The 21304-nt window shown below is 35.8% G+C and overlaps 1 protein-coding gene across 2 annotated transcripts in view; it reads left to right on the top strand.

Moving 5' to 3' along the window:
- Nucleotides 1–18497, top strand: part of ARHGAP5 (Rho GTPase activating protein 5) — a 55913-nt gene extending 37416 nt beyond the window's left edge. The window contains exons 5-8 of one of the 2 annotated variants that reach the window (XM_056345491.1): nt 3180–3257; nt 4735–4866; nt 6588–6693; nt 12363–18497. In XM_056345491.1, coding sequence (XP_056201466.1) covers nt 3180–3257; nt 4735–4866; nt 6588–6693; nt 12363–12693 — 647 coding nt within the window. In that variant the 3' untranslated portion in view covers nt 12694–18497. Of the gene's footprint in view, nt 1–3179; nt 3258–4734; nt 4867–6587; nt 6694–12362 lie in introns of those variants that run through there. The other variant, XM_056345492.1, reaches the window with a different exon arrangement.
- Nucleotides 18498–21304: the final 2807 nt, after the last annotated feature.

The following is a 21304-nucleotide window of genomic DNA, read 5'->3' as shown; positions in this document are numbered from 1 at the left end:
TACAAAACTACATTTGCTGTGGGTAGTTGTAAAGATCACAAGTAAATGACTTAAAGGGATTTGGATGAATCGGTGGAAGATGAATCCACAAGTGGCTATTACAACACCTTATGCAAAAGTCTGTGTAAGCCACCATTTGCAGGAAGCTGAGAGTATATCCCACAGGAAAATTGTCTCCCTCCTGCTCTTCCTACTTGTCTTCTCAAGCACATACTGCTTACTGGTGTGGAAACTGGCTATTGTACCAGGTAGGCTTTGATCTGCCCATGTGTTGAAGTTAGTATGTTCTGTGGAGGAACCAAGAGTTGTGAAATGTGTTGGTGCCTAAGAATGGAATTGTCCTACAAACTAAGTATGTCTGTAGGTGCAGATCCACTTTGCTTGTTTTCCTTGAAATGCTTTGAACCCTGTGTGAAGTTCCAGTTAGATGGGATGGAACACTAATCACAACCGGCAGCACAAAAGAAGGCACAAGAAGAGAATTTATGAGGCAATACAAGCTACTTCGAGAAAGGATTAGTCCACACAAAGATGAGCTCTGTCTTGAAGCAAATGTAGGCTATTGTGACGTGAAATAAGGAGGATCTAATTCTTTAAACCTAAAGGTGTATAAAGCTTGCAGGTCAGAGAAGCAAATAAATTAGATTATTCTGATATATAGTATTACAACAGCCATTCTGTCTAGTAAGGTTATTGTGAAAATTACAGCTGGACCAGAAGGGAAGCAGGATAAGAACATAGATAAGAATTCTGAAAAAATCAATGGGCTTGCAGATGAAGGAAGTGGATAAATTTTAAAAAATAAATGTTACCTTCTCTCTGTTTCTCAATATATGAACATATATTATAGATACACAAGAAATTTAAAAGCTAAAACTAGGGAACTTGTATGTCTTATCCAATCACATCTTCATGAAGTATAATAAAAAACAAACAATTGAAGCATTACTTAAAAATTACACTTTCAGACTTCTAGCTGTGTGTATGCCCATGAACAGATTAAACTTGTGTCCTTGTGTGCCTTAGAGAAACACTTTAATGACTGTTGACCAACTGTTTTATGAAGTGTTACTTTTTAAAATATACAAGCAAGAATAATTATTTTTACTCTCAGTAGGCATCTCCTTGTTTAATCTGAAAATTTTCTGAAATACTGTAAGCAGTCTTTCTGTGTTGCTTGGGGCTGTACTGGTCTGAGTAAATATGTGTCTACTACATGATGAAATGGGGAGGGGAAGCCCAAATATTGCAATAGAGCATCTCTGTCTTCAGAGCAGCCCAGTTCAAGGATTAAACATTCCTACTAAACAGTGACTGGATCAGACTTCTCAGAAAATGTTGTTGCAGCACATTCAATTCCTTTTGTGCAAAAACAAATTGAATAGTAGTTCGATAGAACACAGAATACCCTGGGGCTGTAGGGTCTCCAACTGAGAATTCTCCCATGCTAAACAAAGAGAATCTTGATCTTAGCTTGCTCTTATCTACTAGTGATTTTCTTATATTTCTTTATTTACAACTTCTGAAAGAGGAATGCAAAGTGTTTACATCTGTGATAGTATGTAGCATATCCAGGGCATTCTTTTGAAGACAGGTTTGAAATCCCTTCCAGCTGTGGAAACCATTGAATCACTGAAACCACTTTTTGCCCTGTGCCACCAATTATACCCTCTGGTGCTTTTTGAGGATGTCAGTGAATGAGTCTCAGTTTCTTGAAAGAACTGTTTAGGAGTGTATTTACCAGAGAAAACTCTTTGACTATGGATTTGGAAAGATAAATGGTAGGCATAAAAGTTAGTTGAAGAAAAGCTTACTTCACATAGACTTGGTACAGCCAGTAGAGAGACATGTGAATTGTTGTGGCATTAAGTTAGAAGAGTTGATATAAAATTAATTGATATAAATTTCCCAGCAGTATGAAGCATTTAAGTGCTTTTTGTACTTTGGGCATTGTAACAGGATTCCTAGTGTTTCTTGGTAGCTTAAAAGGCACACTCGGTGACTGTGGTGTGACAGCGAAGTTATGTATTGATCTGATAATCTAAAATGTGTTCAGTCACTAGGCTGTGATGGTAAAAAGCCTAGGGATTTCACAAAGCTCTAAAACTTGGGAATTTGTAAATAGAACCATGTACTGTTATGGAGATCTAGCTTATAGGTAATTCTGCATCCATAAAAGTAACTTGGAGAATTATGGAACTATAAACTGCTTGTACTCCTTAATGGGTTCTAAATTAACAAAGAACAAGATCTTGGGTAATGGTGTGAAATAGCAGGATGGACAGTTTCATTCAGTGAGTAGCTGTGTGCGAAAAAGATAGCAATGTGATAGGAAGCATAATCACTGGAGTGGAGTGAGCAGGGTGTGTGTGTGTGTACATAATAAAGGTGTATTTTTTAATATTTACTTAGAATGGCTGCTGTAATTATGATGGCTCCATAATGCACAGTAGAACAAAGTAATAATGAGAAGCCTGGAGAACCTCTGCTTCCTAACACCTGTCTCCTTTTCCCTCTTCCTCTGCACCCTTAAAGACAGACTTGTAAATGGCATGATGGTTTATCTTAGCAAAGAAATGAGGAGAAATGTATGCAAGACTTATAAAATATAAATGGTAAAAGGGAAGGTATGTTAAAAGATTAAGTCCTTGCATCTTGCAGGAGTGCGTTACGCCATGAAATTAAAAAAACCAGGAATCAATTACAAATGCTAGATTTTTCTGCAGAGTATTTTACCAGTGTGTTATTGCTTGCCAGTAAGTTGTTACACCCAATTTGTGAAGACTGTTTTTAAAAACATAAATTCTGTGGGTACCAAACTCCAGAATTAAGATTTTTGATGATATAAAAAAAAGATGTAAGTAACAAGAGTCTAGTAGAGATCAGGAAGGGAATAGTTTTGGGTAACTATTCCACAAATGCCTACAGTCAGATTCTTGCTGTCCCACAATGTAGTTTCAGAGTGATTTGTATTAAATGGAACACTGGACTCGATAAACAACTGATACTTTATGTTTTGATAATACTATATCAGTAAAATGGTTAACATGTTAATTTTTAGGCATCTAAGATTTGTATTCCTACTTTTGGTTTCTGTATTAGTAATTATGACTGGCTGTGTTTTGCTCTATAGTATACAAACTTGGTTTTTAATTTGTTTTTTTCCCTCCCCTTCTAAGGATTATGTACGGAAGGCCTGTACCGTGTTAGTGGGAATAAAACAGATCAAGACAACATTCAGAAACAGTTTGATCAAGGTAATGGCAGATTTTATTATTTAAAGTCAAAACAGAACTTGAATTCTCCATGGATTTATCATAGTGCAATATAAAGGGGTTGCACTTCCAAACTGACTTCCATAGCACCGAGTACTTAATGCTCTGGTAGGTTGTATTGGTATGGTCCATTGGTTATTACCAATAAAGCTATGTATAAACACAAGATGGGATAGAATCTTGTTGCAGCTGGCTTTAAGTGCTGTTAAAAATATTTTCTAGTGGTATTCTAGTTTTTAAGAGTTTAAATGGAGTCCTAGGTGCTCCTTGTGTTAATAGTTTATCAGTACCTAGGCATTAATGCATTCGCTTCCCCCTCTTACCCTCTGGTAAATGTAGTACTTCTTGATACTTGTTTTATTGAAAGCTGTCTTGAATAATATGGATTAACAATTAAATCTTGATAATAAATTTCAAATGCAGCCTTTCTCATGCTAGAATGTACTGAAATATGATTGGTAGGTTATGCTGTTTACTTTGATGTGTTAAAGGAAAGGGTTGCATTATTTTTTTCCTTCTGTTTTCTCATTTAATTTATGATCTTGGTTGATATTTCAAAATGAAAACACTTATGAATTGTTCTTGGATATTAATAATGAAGTTGAGCCTGTGAAAAATAGTAAAAACACTCTTTGGTGGTAAGAAAAATAAACGTGCTAGGTTCGAGTTTTTTATGCCTTACTATGCTGTTTCAGATAGTCTGAGATTTTCTTCAGTCACCTTATTAAAGGATGTTCCAGAGTTTCAGGTGGAGTGGACTTTTGGAAACTAAACTTATTATTTTCAAAATTTCAGTTTTTAAATATTTTAAATTTTATGTTTTTAAAATTTTAAAAACATTTCAAATATTTTACATTTTGAAGTTCTGCAGTTTGCAGTGCTTCCAATTCTAGCCTCGGTATTAAAATTATGTAGCATTAATTTATTATTATAAATTTCATCTTAAAAAAAATCTCTAGTTATAAAACATGAAGCTTCTGTTATTTGGGAATCTAGCAGTAGATTATATGGCTAAGTGTGGTCACTGTTATGTTTTGTTGTCCTTTTTTTAAAAGGCTTTATGTGGTTACATGAATTCTGCCAATCAATGTGCCCTGTACCAGGTTTTAACAAAATGTTGGGAAATATAATTTAAAACTTACTATTGGGCAAAAATGATAATCAGAAGCCAGTCAGTGACAAATAGAAAAGCATTTAAGTCTGCATGGAAAATCAGACAACTTTATTTTTCTGATCTTCTGCTGATTTCTTATACTGTCAGATTTTCTTATATTTGAATTCATGTGGGTCACAGTGATGGCACCTTATCTGTAGGTTCACCTTTTCATGCATTCTTGTAATAAACGTTTGGCAACATTTTCATATTCAGTGTTTTGAGTAAATTCTTGTTTCATTAAATACTAATGAGGAATGATAGCTGTAAGTTTTATTTACACTGCTGTTTAATTTTGTTTTACAGATCACAATATCAGTCTAGAGTCTATGGGAGTAACAGTAAATGCTGTGGCTGGGGCTCTTAAAGCTTTTTTTGCAGATCTGCCAGATCCATTAATTCCTTATTCTTTGCATCAAGAGTTGTTAGAAACATCAAGTAAGTAATAAACAAATCTTGTCTTGGCCTAGTTATGTTATATTGATTGCCCTTATTGCAATTTTTACTTCATTGTAAGTTGAAAGGACTAGCCACACCAAAATATTTTTAAAAGTGCTTAGACATGTAGTTTTTTTAAGCATTCTTTAAAATTAACAGAACTATATGATGAAATAATTTTAATACATTATTTTTTCTAAATAAGTTGTGGCTTATTATTCTTTTTGTAGAAAATTTAATAGGAGAAAACTACTTTTTTCTGTTCTGTATTAGGGCTGCATATGATGAAAGCTCTTGGAACTGTATTGCAGTTGTTAACAGGGAAAAAAGTCTTTGAATTCATGAAGTCTTAGATTCAAAGTAGGCTTTAGAAATCAGACACATCTATGGAATGTTATGGTAATTCTTTTAGATTTTTCAAATTCTTTTTGAACTCCTTGTAAGATCAAATACTTAATTATGTTTGCCTTACAAATATTTTTTGGACACTTCAAAGTGAAAAGACTAAATTGTTCCCTTCTTTTAAACAGTATCTCTCTTGTATTGTCAGCAAACTGCTTTACAAAAAGTCTGCTAAACGTTTTTGTAGGATACGACTCTGACAGTATTCCTAATGCTTTTTGTTCAGAACATGGAAACCTAAGGCTTGGGCCTGGACTTGGTTAATAATCGTCCAAAAATACAAAACTTCTAATAGACTATATCTGTAGATACATATTTGTAGTATTACACCTGTATTTTTCAGACAAATTGCTCGTTTAATGTTATTAGTTAGGTTTTAGTTTTTCTTAAAAGCGTATCAGTTAGATTTCAGCCAAAATGTGTAATAACTTAGAATATAAATGGACTTACTGCTTAAAATGTCATTAATACTGCATTAAATCACTATTTGTGATATATTGGAGCATATTTCATATTATTCCTACAGTAGTGCTAGGCTATATCAAATTTCGTTTTAGCAGTGCAGTCAAGTAATAGAGGTGAATTTGTATTCCTTTTTATGGTACAAATCATCATGGAATAGAAGTATATTCTGCAGAATGTATCGTTCTACAATACTTCAGTGGTATTTTCCACAAGTGTTTTAGCGGCAGCATGAGTTGTTTCGTTTTTTTTTTTTTTTAAAGTTGTTTTATTCTGTAGTCCTTTCTTACACGTTGCACATTTCCTCTTGGAAGCATAAATGATGTTGCTTGGGCCTGTAAAAATCCCTGTTTTTCTTTCAGTTGTGTATTTAAAATAGTTACATCAGGCTCATTCATAAGCTTATCAGTTATTTAAATGAGAAAATTACGATATTCTAAGTTCATGTGAATGTCTTCCTTCTTCCAAATCTTTATGAAACTTCAGTCTAAATAAATCTTATGTCTAAGTTTTCACATTTTGCAAGCAGAGGAAAATCTAACAAGAAATGACCCTGTCACATTGTTACTTGTCATTCTACAAGCCAACGATGAGCTAATCAAGTGATTCTTTGCTGTTAGACACAGATGAGTAATTCTGCTTAAATACAGAAAAATATTTCTTTGTTTAGATAGTTACCTCTATAATAAAAAGTTATGCTATACAATAGTATATGCAGACAGGAATTTTATCAAATATTTTCTCACTTGATATTTCTCTGTGGGTATCTTATCTGTATCATTATACCAGGAAAAAGGCTTAGCAACGCTTTATTCAGTATGTCTTGATGTGTCAGAAAATGTCACTTATTTCTATAGAAATCATGGATAAGACAGAACGGCTACACGAGTTAAAAGAAATTGTGAAGAAATTCCACCCAGTGAATTATGATGTCTTCAAATATGTAATAACGCATCTAAACAGGTTTAGTATTTTTCTACTAAAATTTTGTTTGTTGTAACAATTGCAAAAAAGATTGTGTTAGTAACAATGAATTGACCACCAGAATAGAAAATGTTATGCTGTATTGCTTATCTGTTAGTATAACTCTGGAAAATGAAACTAGGAATTAGGGATTCATTAGAAAAGGATTGTATGTTCTGTTGTCTTTTACTGATGTATAAATAGCTGGCGTCATTGCTACTATAAAGTTGTAAGGGTGATTGGTGTATATAACAAAAAAGCTTGAAAAATAACTATGCATCACAGTTACAGGTCTTTTTTTTTCAAAAAAAATTCTTTTTGTTTGTTTTCAGGAAGTAGCTGTTAAATTTATAGACTAATAGAGGTTTTAGGGGATCTGAAAGTCATTTGGCCTAAACCTAACCCCCACCCCTTTAAAGCAGGGCTGGCTTCAATCAGAATCTAAAATGTAGCACCCAAACTCCCTGCTGAGTAAGTAAAATGTAGGACAAAGCTGTAAGTAACAATAAATTGGTTACACTTGCTTCCTAAATCTTGCCTCCTGCATGGAATTTTAATAGGTTTGTGTTTAGTAAATAGAAAAATAACTTTTAAAATAATCTGATACTGGTAGATATATACTGCCTCATAATCTGCTGCTTTACATGCTCAAGTGTATAATATTAAGTTATAAAAAACAGGAAGACAAAGACCAGCTTAGTCATGTTACTTTTTCAACTAAAATGGGATTATTCTCTGAAATAAAGCTAAAATAACTTTTTTGTAAGAAACTTTGTTTTCCAGTATATGTCATGTAAAGATTAGCTTGTGATTTTTTTTTTTTAATCTGTTTTTAGACAGAATCACAGAATTGTTGAGTTTATGAAGAACCTCTGGAGGTTGTTTAGTCCAACCCCATTGCTTTGGCAGTCAACTGGAACAGATTGCTCAGGATGGTGTCCAGTTGAGTTTTCGGTATCTCCAAGGAGGGAGACTCCACAGCCTCTCTGGGCAACCTGTGCTAGTGCTCAGTCACCATTACAGTAAAAAAGTGTTTTCTTATGCTCAGGCAAAATTTCCTGTTTCTGTTAGTGCCTGTGACTTTTTGTCCTGTCACTGGACACCACTCAGAAGAGTCTCAATCCATCTTCTTTACACCCTCCTATAGGATATTTAAAACCAATTACAAGACTTCCCCATAGCTTTTCCAGGCTAAGCAGTCCCAGCTTTCTCAGCCTTTCCCCACTTGACAGATCCTTGGTCTCTTAATGATTTTTGTGTCCCTTCACCGGGTTTGCTTCTGTGCCTCCATGTGTCTGTTTTGCTGGAGAGCCCAGAGCTGGACCCCGTATTCCAGATGTGGCCTTAGCAGTGCTGAGTAGAGGGGAAGGATCACCTCCCCAACCAGCTGGCAGCACTCCTGATTGTTGGCTGCCTTCGCCGCAGGGGCCCGTTGCTGGCTCCTGTTCTGTTTCTTGCCCACCAGGATTCTCAAGTCATTGTCTGCAATGGTGCTTTCCAGCTAGACAATTTCATATATATACACCAATAACCTCTTAATGACTTTTAAGTTGTTAAATTGTTCTAGACGTGTGTGTGTGTGTGTTTGTGTTTTCGCAGGTATTTGTAACACTCTAATTGGGCATGTGATATGGGGGCAGAAATGAGACCTTTTAACTTCCCTGTTTAGTCAACAGAGAGAATGTAGGTACTCTCCATTGCAGTTTGGAAGGAGTCATTCACTGAATGAGAAACTTGAGAATTTAGGCACCTACTTTTACACTTCTCTATCACATATACAACTTACTAAGCGTTTATAAAAGTTATAAGTTCTCCTTTGCAGGGAAATCAATCAGTTTTTCCATTGCAGTCTTGCCAAATACAAATTGAGCCCTAAAACAGATGAACTCATATCAATGGATATAATTATTCCATGCATTTACATATTACAGAATTGCAAGATGTGCTTGTGCGTACGAAGTAAAACCAAACATCTCAAATTTGACACAGTTATTAATTACCTGAAATGTTTCAATAGTTCTTAATGGACCTGATAGAAATTTTTGTGGAAGGATGGCAGTCTCTGAATTGTCAAAAAGCTTCATCTGGTTACCTATTTCCGTAGTGCAGCTGAATGTACAGTGTGAAGTACCTGGATTGCTGCAAGTGAAAGAGCTAAATACAATTTTAAAAAATTCTGAATAGGTTCTAATTCACACCTATCTACAGACAAATGAAGTTGCATTAATCGCAGAACTTACTGGAGAACTGCTTTCTGGTCCACTCTCTTTTTAGTGGTGACCGATTTACATCGCAGGTTGCTAGTAAAATAATCTTAAGGCTGTCATTTTTTCTTTCATTTGCAGTGCCAAGTAGTTGTGGCCCATTCAACAAGAAAACTGCTTGAGCATAAGCAGTTGCAGAGGGTGAGGTGGGGGCGAGGGGTAGATAGAGGTGGATACAGGATCCTAAAGGAAACTTGTAACTAAATTCTTTAGAGTCTGTATTTATTTTTTAAGAGATTAATTTATGGTAAATTACTGCTAGTATATAATTAAAATGGAAATGTTCATCAATTAATTGTTAAATGCGATAAAACACACTTCTACGTGATGGAAGAGTTCTCATCGCAAACTGATGTTTTAAATGCTTTGTGTGTGCATCGTATGTCATTAGAGTAAGGATTGGGGTATTGTATAGATTATAGTGTTAGTGATTGATGCTGGTTTGCTGTGTTCATGAGCATAGGACTTAGTTGTTGAAACAAAAAATACAAGTGTTATCCAGCTGAGTGCTGTTGTAATATGAGGCCAATAACCATGAGAATATAATAAATAACAACAGTGATGTGAATTTTTCTTCAGTGTGATAAGCACCTTTCAGAGGATACTAGCTAGCTAATTGTGGTTGATGAACTATGAGCAGAAGTGAGTTTGAAAGATGTTGAAACAGGACAGTGTTAGATTGACATTGGCTTTTTTGATACTGGTTGTGTTTTATGTTTGTTCTTTGATAATTACTCCCTTTATAAATAAGGGCCAATATGGTATAGTATGCTTCTGAAGTCTGGGAAGACAGATGTACAACTTCTAAAGTCTGATCATAGAGTGGGTTTACAGCCTGAAGTTCCTGAAGAGTTTGCAGTGGAGGAAGGTGGCAGGATCAAGAGAAACAGGCTCTTCATTTTTCCTTTTTGTGTGAACCTAAAAGAAGGTGAATGGGCATTTGCTAAGTACTTACAAGAAGATTGTGAAATAGTTTGGGAAAGTTTGGTAGGAGATGGCATACACGGTGGTAGGTTTTTATTTACCCTTAGGACAGAGGTGAGGTTTAAAGACAGGAGAGAATAAAGTTGATTGTTCGTTATGCTTAATCTAGTTGTGGGTTGCAATCAGGAAAGAGGTGCAGCGCTTTTCCGATCTCACTTTTAGCCATAGATTCCCACTACTTCATTTGTTGGATCTGATGATTATGCAGCTGCAGCATGTTCTAAAGGAAAAGAGAAATAGCGGAAAACTAATTTTCTGTAGAACATACTAGCTGATCTCAGACACCCTGTGGTCTGATGCCAGAAAGTTGGTGGAGAAGGAGGAGGGGAAGAATGAAACAGCAGCAGCAGTCTACAGCTACATCAGATTAGATTAAGAAAACAGTATGAGAGAACCGGCAAGCAGTAAGCTCATGACAAGGGTGGGGAAAAAAGATGCATGAGATGGCCAAACACATAATCAAACCTTAGATGTGCTTAAGTATGTTGGAGGGTGTAAGTTTTAGCCTATGTGACTGAAGAAGCCTCTTGAAAGATTTTTAAATTCAGAGCAAAAATGTCAGGAAAAAAGCAGTCCGTAAAATAGACTATCTGGCTTTTATTTCATAAAATAGGTTTTATTATATAGCAGGTGCTATTCTTTCTCTGGTTTTATAACTTATCATGGTGTAGTTTGTTCTCTAACGGTACACCATTACAGAGTTTGAAATCATGCTCATTGTACTCATTTTAGGGAAAAGGTACAGGCAGTTCTGATTCAAAACTCTGACCGATTCGTTGTCCCATCACAATGTGTCTTACACTTAAGTTTTATTTAATTCTTGGTAAGTCTCATTCATTGCTCTACCCCTAGACTATAGTCTAGGAGGAGTTTATACACAGAATTCAGTATAGGAAGGAAACCCTTTAATAAAAACACTAAGGAAAATGTAAGCTTACATTTGTATTTTTGGGTTCTTTAATCCTTAAATGAAGTTAAAATGTGATTGTTTTAGGAAGGGGCTTAGGAACATTACTGTCACTAGTATTACTGTCAATAGTATCCAAATATCCTTTGGACCAAACTTACTCAAAACAGATTGTGAGAAGCAGTGTCTGTGTACCCTTACACTACTTATTCCAAGTAATGCGCATGCTAAAATGTAAGCCTACGCTTTATAGTTTTCACTATACATGCATTGTAAATGAGTGAAAATATTTTGTTACAGCATTAGTTCTAGTGTTTACTATAGTTTTCACAGCTTTTGAATCTATGGACTACAGCCAGCTGTCAGAAATTCTTGCAGTTTGCTCTTGTTAATCATCAAAACTGTAACAGACAAATTGCTGAAGTTTTATTTTCTGTCTGTTTCTGCAGGACAACTGTAGCTCAGTTAGCTTTGTGCTGTCTCCTGTAATACAGGGATTACATGTTCCCCGCTGAATGAATTTCTTAGGTGTTTGTCAGATTTATTAACACACACTTTTTTATGTATCTCTCTCGCTAATTACTTCTAGATAAAATTGTGATGTTACTTTAGAATGCAGAGTATTTTTAGACAACAAAATATCCTGTCTCTTACTAGACTATTACTATGAAAAGGACTGCATTTTTTCTGAGGCGGCATTTAGTTGTAGATGGTAAATTTGGTAACAGGATGGTTTGGTTTTTTTGGTTATTTTTTCTTGTAATAGTATTGTAATAATGAATTTAGATCATAAGTGAAGAATCTGTTTCAGCCCTTGCTTAAAAGCAGGAAACTTCTAGAAAGAAAAACCCAGTTGGAAGTCTTTGTGTTATACGCTGAAAAATAAACCAATATTTGTGTGTGTTGATACTAGTGAAATTTCCACTGGTGGTATTCTTTACAGCTTGGCCAAATTCTGTTGCTGGCCAGTATGAAAAAACCTGCAGTGGTGTGCTTTAGTCAACGCTTGATTTGTTTGTTGGTTTTTTGTTTTGTTTTGTGGGTTTTTTTTAACATGTGATCTAATGTGATGCCTTTTTCCTTTGAGTGCCATAGATGTTGGTTAATATCTGACTGTCCTCAGTAAGAGGTGATTTCTGTCACTTTTGTTCTAGACATTTTAATGGACAAAAATCTTAATTTTATGAACTCCTGTAGCTGGTTGAGAAATTGAAAGTTTGTTTATAATTGTCACATCAGAATGTTGGTGGAATGTTGAACTTCTTTCTTAATTAAAAGCTTAATCGTGTTGATAATTGTTAGCTATTCAAATCTGGAAAAGTCATGGTTTCTAAATTTTCTTCTGCATAATCACTTTTAAAAAACAAGAATGATTGTTTAAATAGATAGCTGGAGGAAAGCAACAATAACCTTGAGAATGTTTAATAATACTGCTTACAGTTAGAGAGCTATGAAACTATTTGTAACTGATTGCATACTGGTTTGAATTCAATTTGTGCATGTTCTCATTTCAGGGTTAGTCAGCAATATAAAACCAACTATATGACGGCTGATAACTTGTCCATTTGTTTCTGGCCTACTTTGATGAGACCTGATTTTGAAAACAGAGAGTTTCTTTCTACCACCAAAATCCACCAGTCGGTTATAGAGACCTTCATTCAACAGTGTCAGTTTTTCTTTTACAATGGAGAGATTGTAGAAGCACCTAATCCCGTGGCGTGTCAGCCACCGCCTTCCAACGCAGTACAGATGGTGGAACCAATGGTACCTCTGCAGTTACCACCACCGCTGCAGCCTCAGCTGATACAGTCGCAATTACCAGCAGACCCTCTTGGTATTATATAGACAGAAGATGATTGCAGGCAGCCTGGCACTGGACAGTAAAGACAAGCTATAGACATGCATGTTTCAGGATACAGTAATGTATTTCATATTTATGAAAACTAATTCCCATCCAGCTGATTGGACATCTTTTTGTTATATCCCGTACTGTGTTCCTCATTTGTACACACTGCAGATAAAAACTATGTGATAAGCATGACTGGAGAGGTTTAATTTTTAAAAGCAAAAATAGCTATAAAGTACAAAGCTGCTGCTGCATGATACCTTATTGCAATCACTATATCATTCCTGTGACGGTTTGTCACAATATATTGTGAATAAAATTTTTCTATACAAATTTAATGATTTAAAAAAAAAACATTTATGAAACATTCAATGCTTACAGCCTGCTTTATGGCTGTTTTTGTTATTTAACATGCTATTTTTGGCAATTTTATTCGCATTCGAGCATTCTGTGTAAACAACTAAAGCCCAGCTATAGTTTATTTTGTAATCTCCTGGCTACTTATGTGACGGTATGCTTAGGATGGTTTATGGAAGAATGCAAAATGCACTGTTGAGAATTTTACAATCCCTAACCATCCATCTTTACTTGTAAGTAAACCTGTGGACAGTTCGTTAAGGGTGGGTGAAGTTGCTTATTATTTTTTACAGCACAATACCAAGGACATGCTTGTTGTAAAAGTGAGTTTCAAATACTGTACAAAAATTTTGATGTTGCCTACTTATTTCTTTATGTTCCATTACTGAACTAAACATTTTGTAAAACTGTTAATTCTGTAAACAGCTGCATGTTTAAAAGATCATTGATGGTCTTGTAAACTTAATCTAATATATTTTAGATATTTTAATTTTTCCCACTTGGGAATACATGTAGTGTTTAGAAAATAGTTCATGACATTTTCATATAAGGTTATATAACTTTTCATACATAAACATGAATTTTGTTGTAGTAAAATTCTCTAAACCAAACAATGTTTTAATCTAGGACTTCAATTAATCTATTCTTTAAATCTATTTTTATGTGACCCTTTAAAGATATACAAAAATGCATTGCTAATACATAGCAATAAATACTTTGGGTACTGACAATTAACCTCTTTGGAGTGTGTATATATAAAATCACATAAACTTGTAATCATATTTTTTTCCTGTGGTATGTTGTGCTAAAAATTCAAATGACTGAATTTTTTTCTTTCTTCTCCCTCCTTCCCCCCCCCCCCCATTTCTAAATTATCTCTCTTTTTTTTTTTTTCCCCCCATTTATGTTACTTTTACGTTGGTACCAATTTTGCTGTAAAAGAATGCTGCTTAATTTAAACAAATCTTTTGGTTAAATATTTTGTTAGTGGTAAAAAATTTAGAAGGTTACAAATTGTAGCAAAGGGGAGACCATAGATAAACACTACCTGTGAGACTTTTCATAGCAGCTTTTTTTCTTTCATGCTCAAAGTACACCTTTTTAGGTCTGCAAAGAAGACAACAGTTTTGGCTCATTCAGCCGCTAGAATGTTTTGTGTAGTTTAAAAAAAAAAAAAAAAAAAAGCTTTATGATGGTCACTGTTGTAATCTTCACTTATAACAAGATTTAAGATCGCCTTGTATGTATTATAGTAAATAGATGATTTTGAGAATTAAGGCTTTTAAGAGTTTGATTTGCTCCATTTTCCCAAAATAAAAATTGCCTTTCCCACTTAATGTCCTAGGTATTGTACTTCTAATTATGACTTGGATTATCGTTCTAGATTACTATGATACCATAAACCTGGCTGCTGTTTGAAGTACATGTATATTATAAATTATCTTGATATTGTGTTATATTCTTGCAAGTAATTATCTTTTCTAAGAAAACAAACAAAAAAGAAAAGTCAACCCTATTCCTATTGCAAAGCACACAGGAATTAATAGTACAATAAAGTCTGTCCTGTACATTGTAGCATTCTTAACTTGTTCTACTTTACCTGTTGTCTATATAGCTTTTATTTATAGTTGTCAGTCTAATCTTGGCATGTTTAGCAAAGAAAATGAAACTTCAAGAGTTTTATAAACTATTTCTAGGTTGCTAAAGAATTTATTTTTCTACTGTATATGGTATAGACAAAGCATCACCTGTACAGGAAACAAGTCTATTTCTCATAGAAGTAAGCTTAAAAATAAATGCCAGTCATATCCATATTTAAAAGTTCTATCTATAAAGTATCTCCAGTCTTTGTAATGTGAATTGCATTTTAAACTTTCTATGAATTCCAAGTTGTTTGCCATAATATTTAACTAATCTTTGAATACTAATTTTTCAAATAATTTACATTCCGTTTCATGTTGGACTTGTGATCAGCAGTATTTGTGGTGTCATTTATTTCTTGTGTATAATGTTACAGCTAAATCACTTCATGGTTTTTTGAAAATCTCAATGCTTACGTTTGGCCAAATGTGAAAGTGTTATTACATTTACTGGATAAAACAAAAAGAAATAATACAAAAACATGGCATGTGGCGCTTGATTGTCACATGGAAGAGTCCCTGCATACTGTTAGCATTATAGAAGTGTTATATGCAGGAATGTGGATATGTGTGTATGTATAATATATACACGTTGATATTTTTTATGTGTTTGTGTGTTTATGTACACAAGCACATGTGCACAGACTTGCATGCACATACACCCACATAGGTAAAGTTTTTAAAAGACTAGGAAATTATACCATCGTTATTAAAGAGTTATAATAGAGCTTTCTCTATTATTATTTTTATTAGTGCTATAAAATGAGGAAGCATTTCATTATATACGAATTCCTCATACTTTGGCTCAATGTAGTCCGTTCTAGTTTTAATGAAAATCCAAACAATAATAACTATATTTTTTAATGTGAGCATTTTTACAGTAATATCTATCTTGATAAAGATACAAATGTATATTATTTTTGGTTGAGCATCTCAGTGACACTTTATGGAGTAGGTTGTCTTTTTTATGTATTATTGGTATAGACATACTGCAGTGTATTGTCTTTCAGTGTTTTCGCAATTTTAAAATCCCAGCCCTGAGTTACAAAAGTGCCATTTTAAGTAATGCTTAACAGGTTATTTCAAAATTCCTTACCCTCGATGATCTTGTGGGATTTTAACATATATAGTGTAAATAGATTACGGATGTCAACTTAAGTGAAAAGACACTTTTTTTGTTGCTGTATGTTTTCTCCATTATTTTAATCCTGGTTGCTAGGAAATTATAGATATGTTTATTTTTAGTTGCTGGAGTTTAGCTTCCAATATTTATGATAAATATAGAAAAAACCTATCAATTGGAAATGAAAAAAATTGGCCTTAGCTTACATGCTTATTTCAGGTTTTTTCAGTAACTGTGATGCTGTTTGTCAACTGAAAAAATTACACATCTATAAAAATTTTAAAGTCAAAATTTTGTTCTTTGTTTATAATGTAATCTTTTGTTGCTACGTCAGCAGAATACTGCAGTGAATTAAATATCAGTGAAGCTTATTCTGTATAAAAGATTCAACGAATAAAATACTAAGATGCTTACTGTGTATAATGTTCAGTTTAGTTGCCTGCTAAAGTTTTAAAGGCAAAAGCACCCTGTCTTTAACATACACAGAGATGAAATTTAGTAGTAAATCTTGCTAAACTGAGTGCACTAAGTGTTTAAGCAATTCTCAGGGTGGGGAGGGTGTCTCTTATGGGTCTCTTAAAATTATTTTTCCTACAGAATTTTTAATCCTGAAGTAAATACTGAGGCTTTTCAGGTCAGCTTTACATTTTCAGAGTTGTATGTCATTGGTCAAAATTCTACGAACTATATGGGATAAATCCAACTCTGATGATACTATTGCTTTGAGTTCTTGTGCACGCAACATCTATGCTTGTTTTTTTTCAAAGCATCTTCAGTCACATGGCTGATGCAGAAATAACTGCAAAAACTTCCTGACAACCTTCAAATCTGAACATGGTTCAGGTTTTATTATATATCTTAACGCTTTCAGGTACTGGAGCATTTTAATCTCAGATAGGATATAGGATGCCTTTTACCTATAACTTACTCAGTGTGCAAATCTGTTTTTTAGACTTCTGTTATCAGAAGCTGTCTGTGCTGAATCTGAGGCACAGTGTATTGTGTTCGGGCTCTGAACAGACCGCAGGTTTCTGATGAATAGCTGTCCTAGGGAACCAAAGTGTGACATTAGTGTTCACTTGTGTCAAATTCCATCCTTCAGCTAATTCATGGTTTCCATGGAATCAGAAGGAATGAATTTAATCTGTCATCGTGGCTAGTGAAAGCAAAGACTTCCTTCCTTTTCCTATTGACAAGTTCTTTCCCAAGTGTGTAGATGGTGCATGTTACGGCTGTTGCCCATATGTTTCTCATCTTCCTTATAAAATACAATGCATGTGTGTTTAGACCTGGTATTTTTGTTGCTGAATTGAGTGTCATGGGTGCCTAGCCAACATTCTGGTGCTTTTATATTACAGAATAGGGTTTAGTATGCCTGATTACATTAATAATAATTTGTCCGTTACTGTTTTTTTATTTGGTGTGACTTATGAAATATGGAGAATTAAATAATTTCACTGAATGCCTACAGTGCGGTAACTGTGTTTTTTTCAGACTTAGAGTGTGGTGATAATGAAAGGCCATCGTTGCTTCTACTTATGAGCTGTTTAAGCTAAGCTGGGAAGGGGATCTCATGGTGGCCCTTCCAGCCATGACTGCTTATCAGTGCTTCAGGGGTAGATACCCTGCCTTGAAGAGTACCTCTGGCTGCTTAGGTGGCTGACTGATAGTAGTATAGCTGTACTTTATTGTACATATTATAAGTAGTGTAGCTGTAGCTTGTATTTTCCCCAGAATTACAGTATCACGGTCTATCTGTTCTTACAGATTTTTCTGCTTCATAACTGATGAAGTGAAGGGGAGGCAAAGTAGTTCTCACCTGTTCCTGCAGCGCTCTCAGCTTTGCCATTGATGAGAATTGTCAGGGACTCTGCAATAGCTTTTGCAGGATTTTACTGAATTACAAGTAGAAAATGTCCAGAGTGGTAAGTTATGAGTTGAAGTTCTTTGGTTAACTGATGCTGAGTGCGATGAACTGGTGAAGCATCTGGGAAAAAACCAAGCTGCGCTATTGAATTATGGGCTAAGTCTCCCTTGGAAGGTTCCCCCCTCGGTACTTGGCCGTGTGACCTCAGTTTCTACCGTGACTGCCCTTACTTGGCCACGTTGACCCCATGCACGTTGGGAATGAGGAAGAGATCAAGAAACCTACCTCAAAAAAATCATGTACTTTAAACAGCCGCCTCTTAAAACACTGAGATGAAATTATTAAATGTAGAATGTAGGAAAAAAATACGGAGAATGAAATGTCCATGGTTCATTACTGAAATATGTATGTATACACACATATGCTTTTGGAATTTAGTAAAGAAGTAATGTTGGTGGCCAGCCTGCTACAGATAAACATTGCTTACAATTCGGATGTTAAGTTTTGAAAACAGAATGTAAACATGTCACTAATTTTGATATCCTATCTGTGAGTTGTCTAGCTCTTCACGTTGATTTGATTTTGTTATCCTGTGTGGTCACACAGACGAGCCTGATTTTGTGTCCTTTGGTTAACTGTATCGGAGTTGCAAAGTTTCTTTATCTCTTCACAGATGGCTGCCGTCTATTCTTTCTTCTCTTAGTACGTCTCTTTGACTTGATCAGTTTTAAAGTCAAAACTTAAAATTTATAGCGTGATCATACTACTTGTAAAACATACTGGGTCCTGCATAAAGTTCATAAAAGTCTGTCAATACTTTCTTGTCCCCTTGTGTCTGCACTTGTCTGTGTGCACTCGTTTGCTGTTTTGGGTATGCAGGACCTGGGGCAATGTGGCACTTGTCCATGTCTGGAGATTCTGGTCGCTTGGAGGTAGATATTGGGGTGATCCTTTTCTGTATCCTAGCCTGCTTATCGTGAGAGTGCTGGAAAGAGCAGCTAGGAAACTTTAAAAATGGCAAAGGGTAAATACTACGTGTGGTCTGTGCGTCGGTGAGCTGAAGATGCTTGCCTCAACTCTTCATGCCTGTGCGAGAGGTTTGTGTGTAGGGAGCTTTCAAGCTGTCCACTGATGGTGTAAAGGGAGGAGGAGATGGGAAAGCGCTTCCCTGTACCCTTCTCTCTAACCTCAAGGGCCAGTGTTGTTCCTGCAGAGTTTGGGGCACCAAGTCCTCTGCCCAGTGTGGAGTTTTGGCCCCCCAAGAAGAGGGTCATGGAATAGCATGTGGCCTTCAACCAAAACTGGTGCAGCAAAAAAATGGTGACACACTTACAACCTTGACTTGTTCCTCAGCATCCCTGTTCCTTGAAACATGCTGCCCTACGGGTCTTTTGTTGCTGTTTTTTAGTATCAAACAGTGTTGAGTGGTATTACCACCAAGATCAGCAGTTCTAAGTCATCTCCTTGTAGCTGGCCAGACTGACTTACCAGGATACAAAGCTGCTTTGACCTGAAATGCTTCTGGGGAAGTAGAAATCAAACTCTGTTCTCCTGGAGCTTGTACATGGTGCCATCAAGCATTATTTTATTTTCTCCATTCTTTTCAAAGAAGGTAGTTTCTAAGACAAATGAGAGGGCTGAGCTATTACCTGACAGAGGTGTATGTTTGTAGCGTGATAGCGACACCAGAAAGTAAATGTCCAGCTCATTCAGTGAAGACATGGAAGTAGCGTATGAAGATGTGAACCTTGCTGCAGTGGTGTGGAGGACTGTCCGTGGCAGAGTTAAGTGAATTGTGGAGAAAATTATCCTGGCTGCAGTTCCTTTTGGAAGGTAACAATACTGTTTTATTCCTTTCCTTCCCTTCCCCAGAAGGGAGGCGAACTGGTGTGCATGTAATTTGACTGTCAAAGCTGAGCTCCTACCCAATGGGGAAGTGAGCAAACAACTTGGCACCGGGAACACCCTAGAAGACTCTGCAAACATCTATGTCCCATCCTGGTATCCAAAGTATCAGGAGGAGCTGGATGCTTCTGTTTTCCTCCAAAACCGTGTGCTGCTCAGCTGAGGGGCAGGGTCTCACGGCTCTCTTTGGATTTTGACCACTGCCCCACAGCCAGTATTCTACTTAAAAATATTGGCCATAACAATTGTGGTTTTAAGCTACTGATCTATATGTAGGTTGAGTCAGATTTCCTGAAATGGTACCATCATCCTCCTCCCCTCCATTTTTTTTTTTTTCTTTTTTCTTCATGTTTTTTCTCCCCCCCTTTACACCCCCTGGCAACAGCTGAGCTGCTCAGCTAGAATTCCCTCAATATGGAGCAGGGGTTCTGCTGCAGGCCATTCTCATTTGGGAGTACTTGGCTTTACGTCTCACCTCTTCTCCTTTGTTCTACAAGAATGTATGTTAACTTCTGGACTTGCTACAAAACCAATTTTTTTTCCCCTCCCTAAACCTGCTGAGGACGAGTGGGCTGAAGTGAATGTCTCCAGGCATTTATTTATCTTTATGCACCAATTTATGGGACAGGTGCTCAGAGCTCTAGGATGGCAAAATTTCTTCAGAAATGTAAAGAAAAAAACACCTTACAACTTCTGTGATCCTCCTTCCTTCTGATGTACTAGTTAAGGAAGCCTACACCTGTTCTTGTGCTAACAGTAAAAAGTATGTTTTGAGCTCATGTAAACGTTAAATGTCTCTATATTCAGAATTGTGCTGCAAAAAAAAAAAAAAAAAAAAAATTAATTGCCGCCTTGGCAGATAAACATTGCAAGTACAGGTGAAGTGAAGAACCACCAGAAAAAGTGCTAAATGTAAGCAAATAGGATGTGTGACTAGTTTAGCTCATCGGTAGGATGCTAAGATAGAGTGGGAATGTTTAGAACTTAGCAGTTTTTAACTGAATTGAAGGAAAACTTACGCTGGGTGTTTTTTCCCTTCTAGTGTTTTCAGTGGCTTCTGTTGCATCTTTATACACGAGGACATGTTCCAGCAGGCTCCATCCCCAGTGCCGCAATGCTCTGGACAGCTATCTAGTTGTGTGCTTGATGGGGAGACTTGAGGAGGTGCTGGAGACAGTTTGCACCAGCCTTTCCCCTTTCAACATAAGAACCGAGTGCTGTAAAACCAATGCCTGCTTACAGGGAGCCTTTTCTAGTTTCATGTAGGGTAAGAGTTTCCCACCCTGGCAAAGTTCTCAGGGGTATACATGGTACATATATATATATGTATGTATAGATATACAAAACCACAAGCTCAACAGTTTTTGTAGGGTTTTGGGGGGTTCATTGATGGGGTGTTTTTTTCTTTTTTTATAAAAAGGAGGGCAAAAAAATGTTAATAAGCATTTTATTGTTGAATGGGAAACATTTTGGGGGTGGTGGTGGGGTGGAATTTACTCTTCAAAGAAAGTATTAGGATTAGCTAAGTAACACTGTGGAAATACCATTGAAGAAAATAAGTTTTTGTTTTTAGTTTTCCTAGTGGCATCACATTTTTCTGACTAGCAAGCAGATTCTTTCTTACAGCTTTGTATAAGTATATTTTATTTGCAGGTATATTAATGCCATTTTTAAACTACTGCAATTGCAGTCATTAGTTTCAAAAGAAACTAATGTGT

This window comes from Falco biarmicus, chromosome 7 (assembly GCF_023638135.1).
Source record: "Falco biarmicus isolate bFalBia1 chromosome 7, bFalBia1.pri, whole genome shotgun sequence".
In the NCBI taxonomy this organism is placed as follows: Eukaryota; Metazoa; Chordata; class Aves; order Falconiformes; family Falconidae; genus Falco; species Falco biarmicus.
This window is presented reverse-complemented; position numbering and strand designations above follow the sequence as displayed.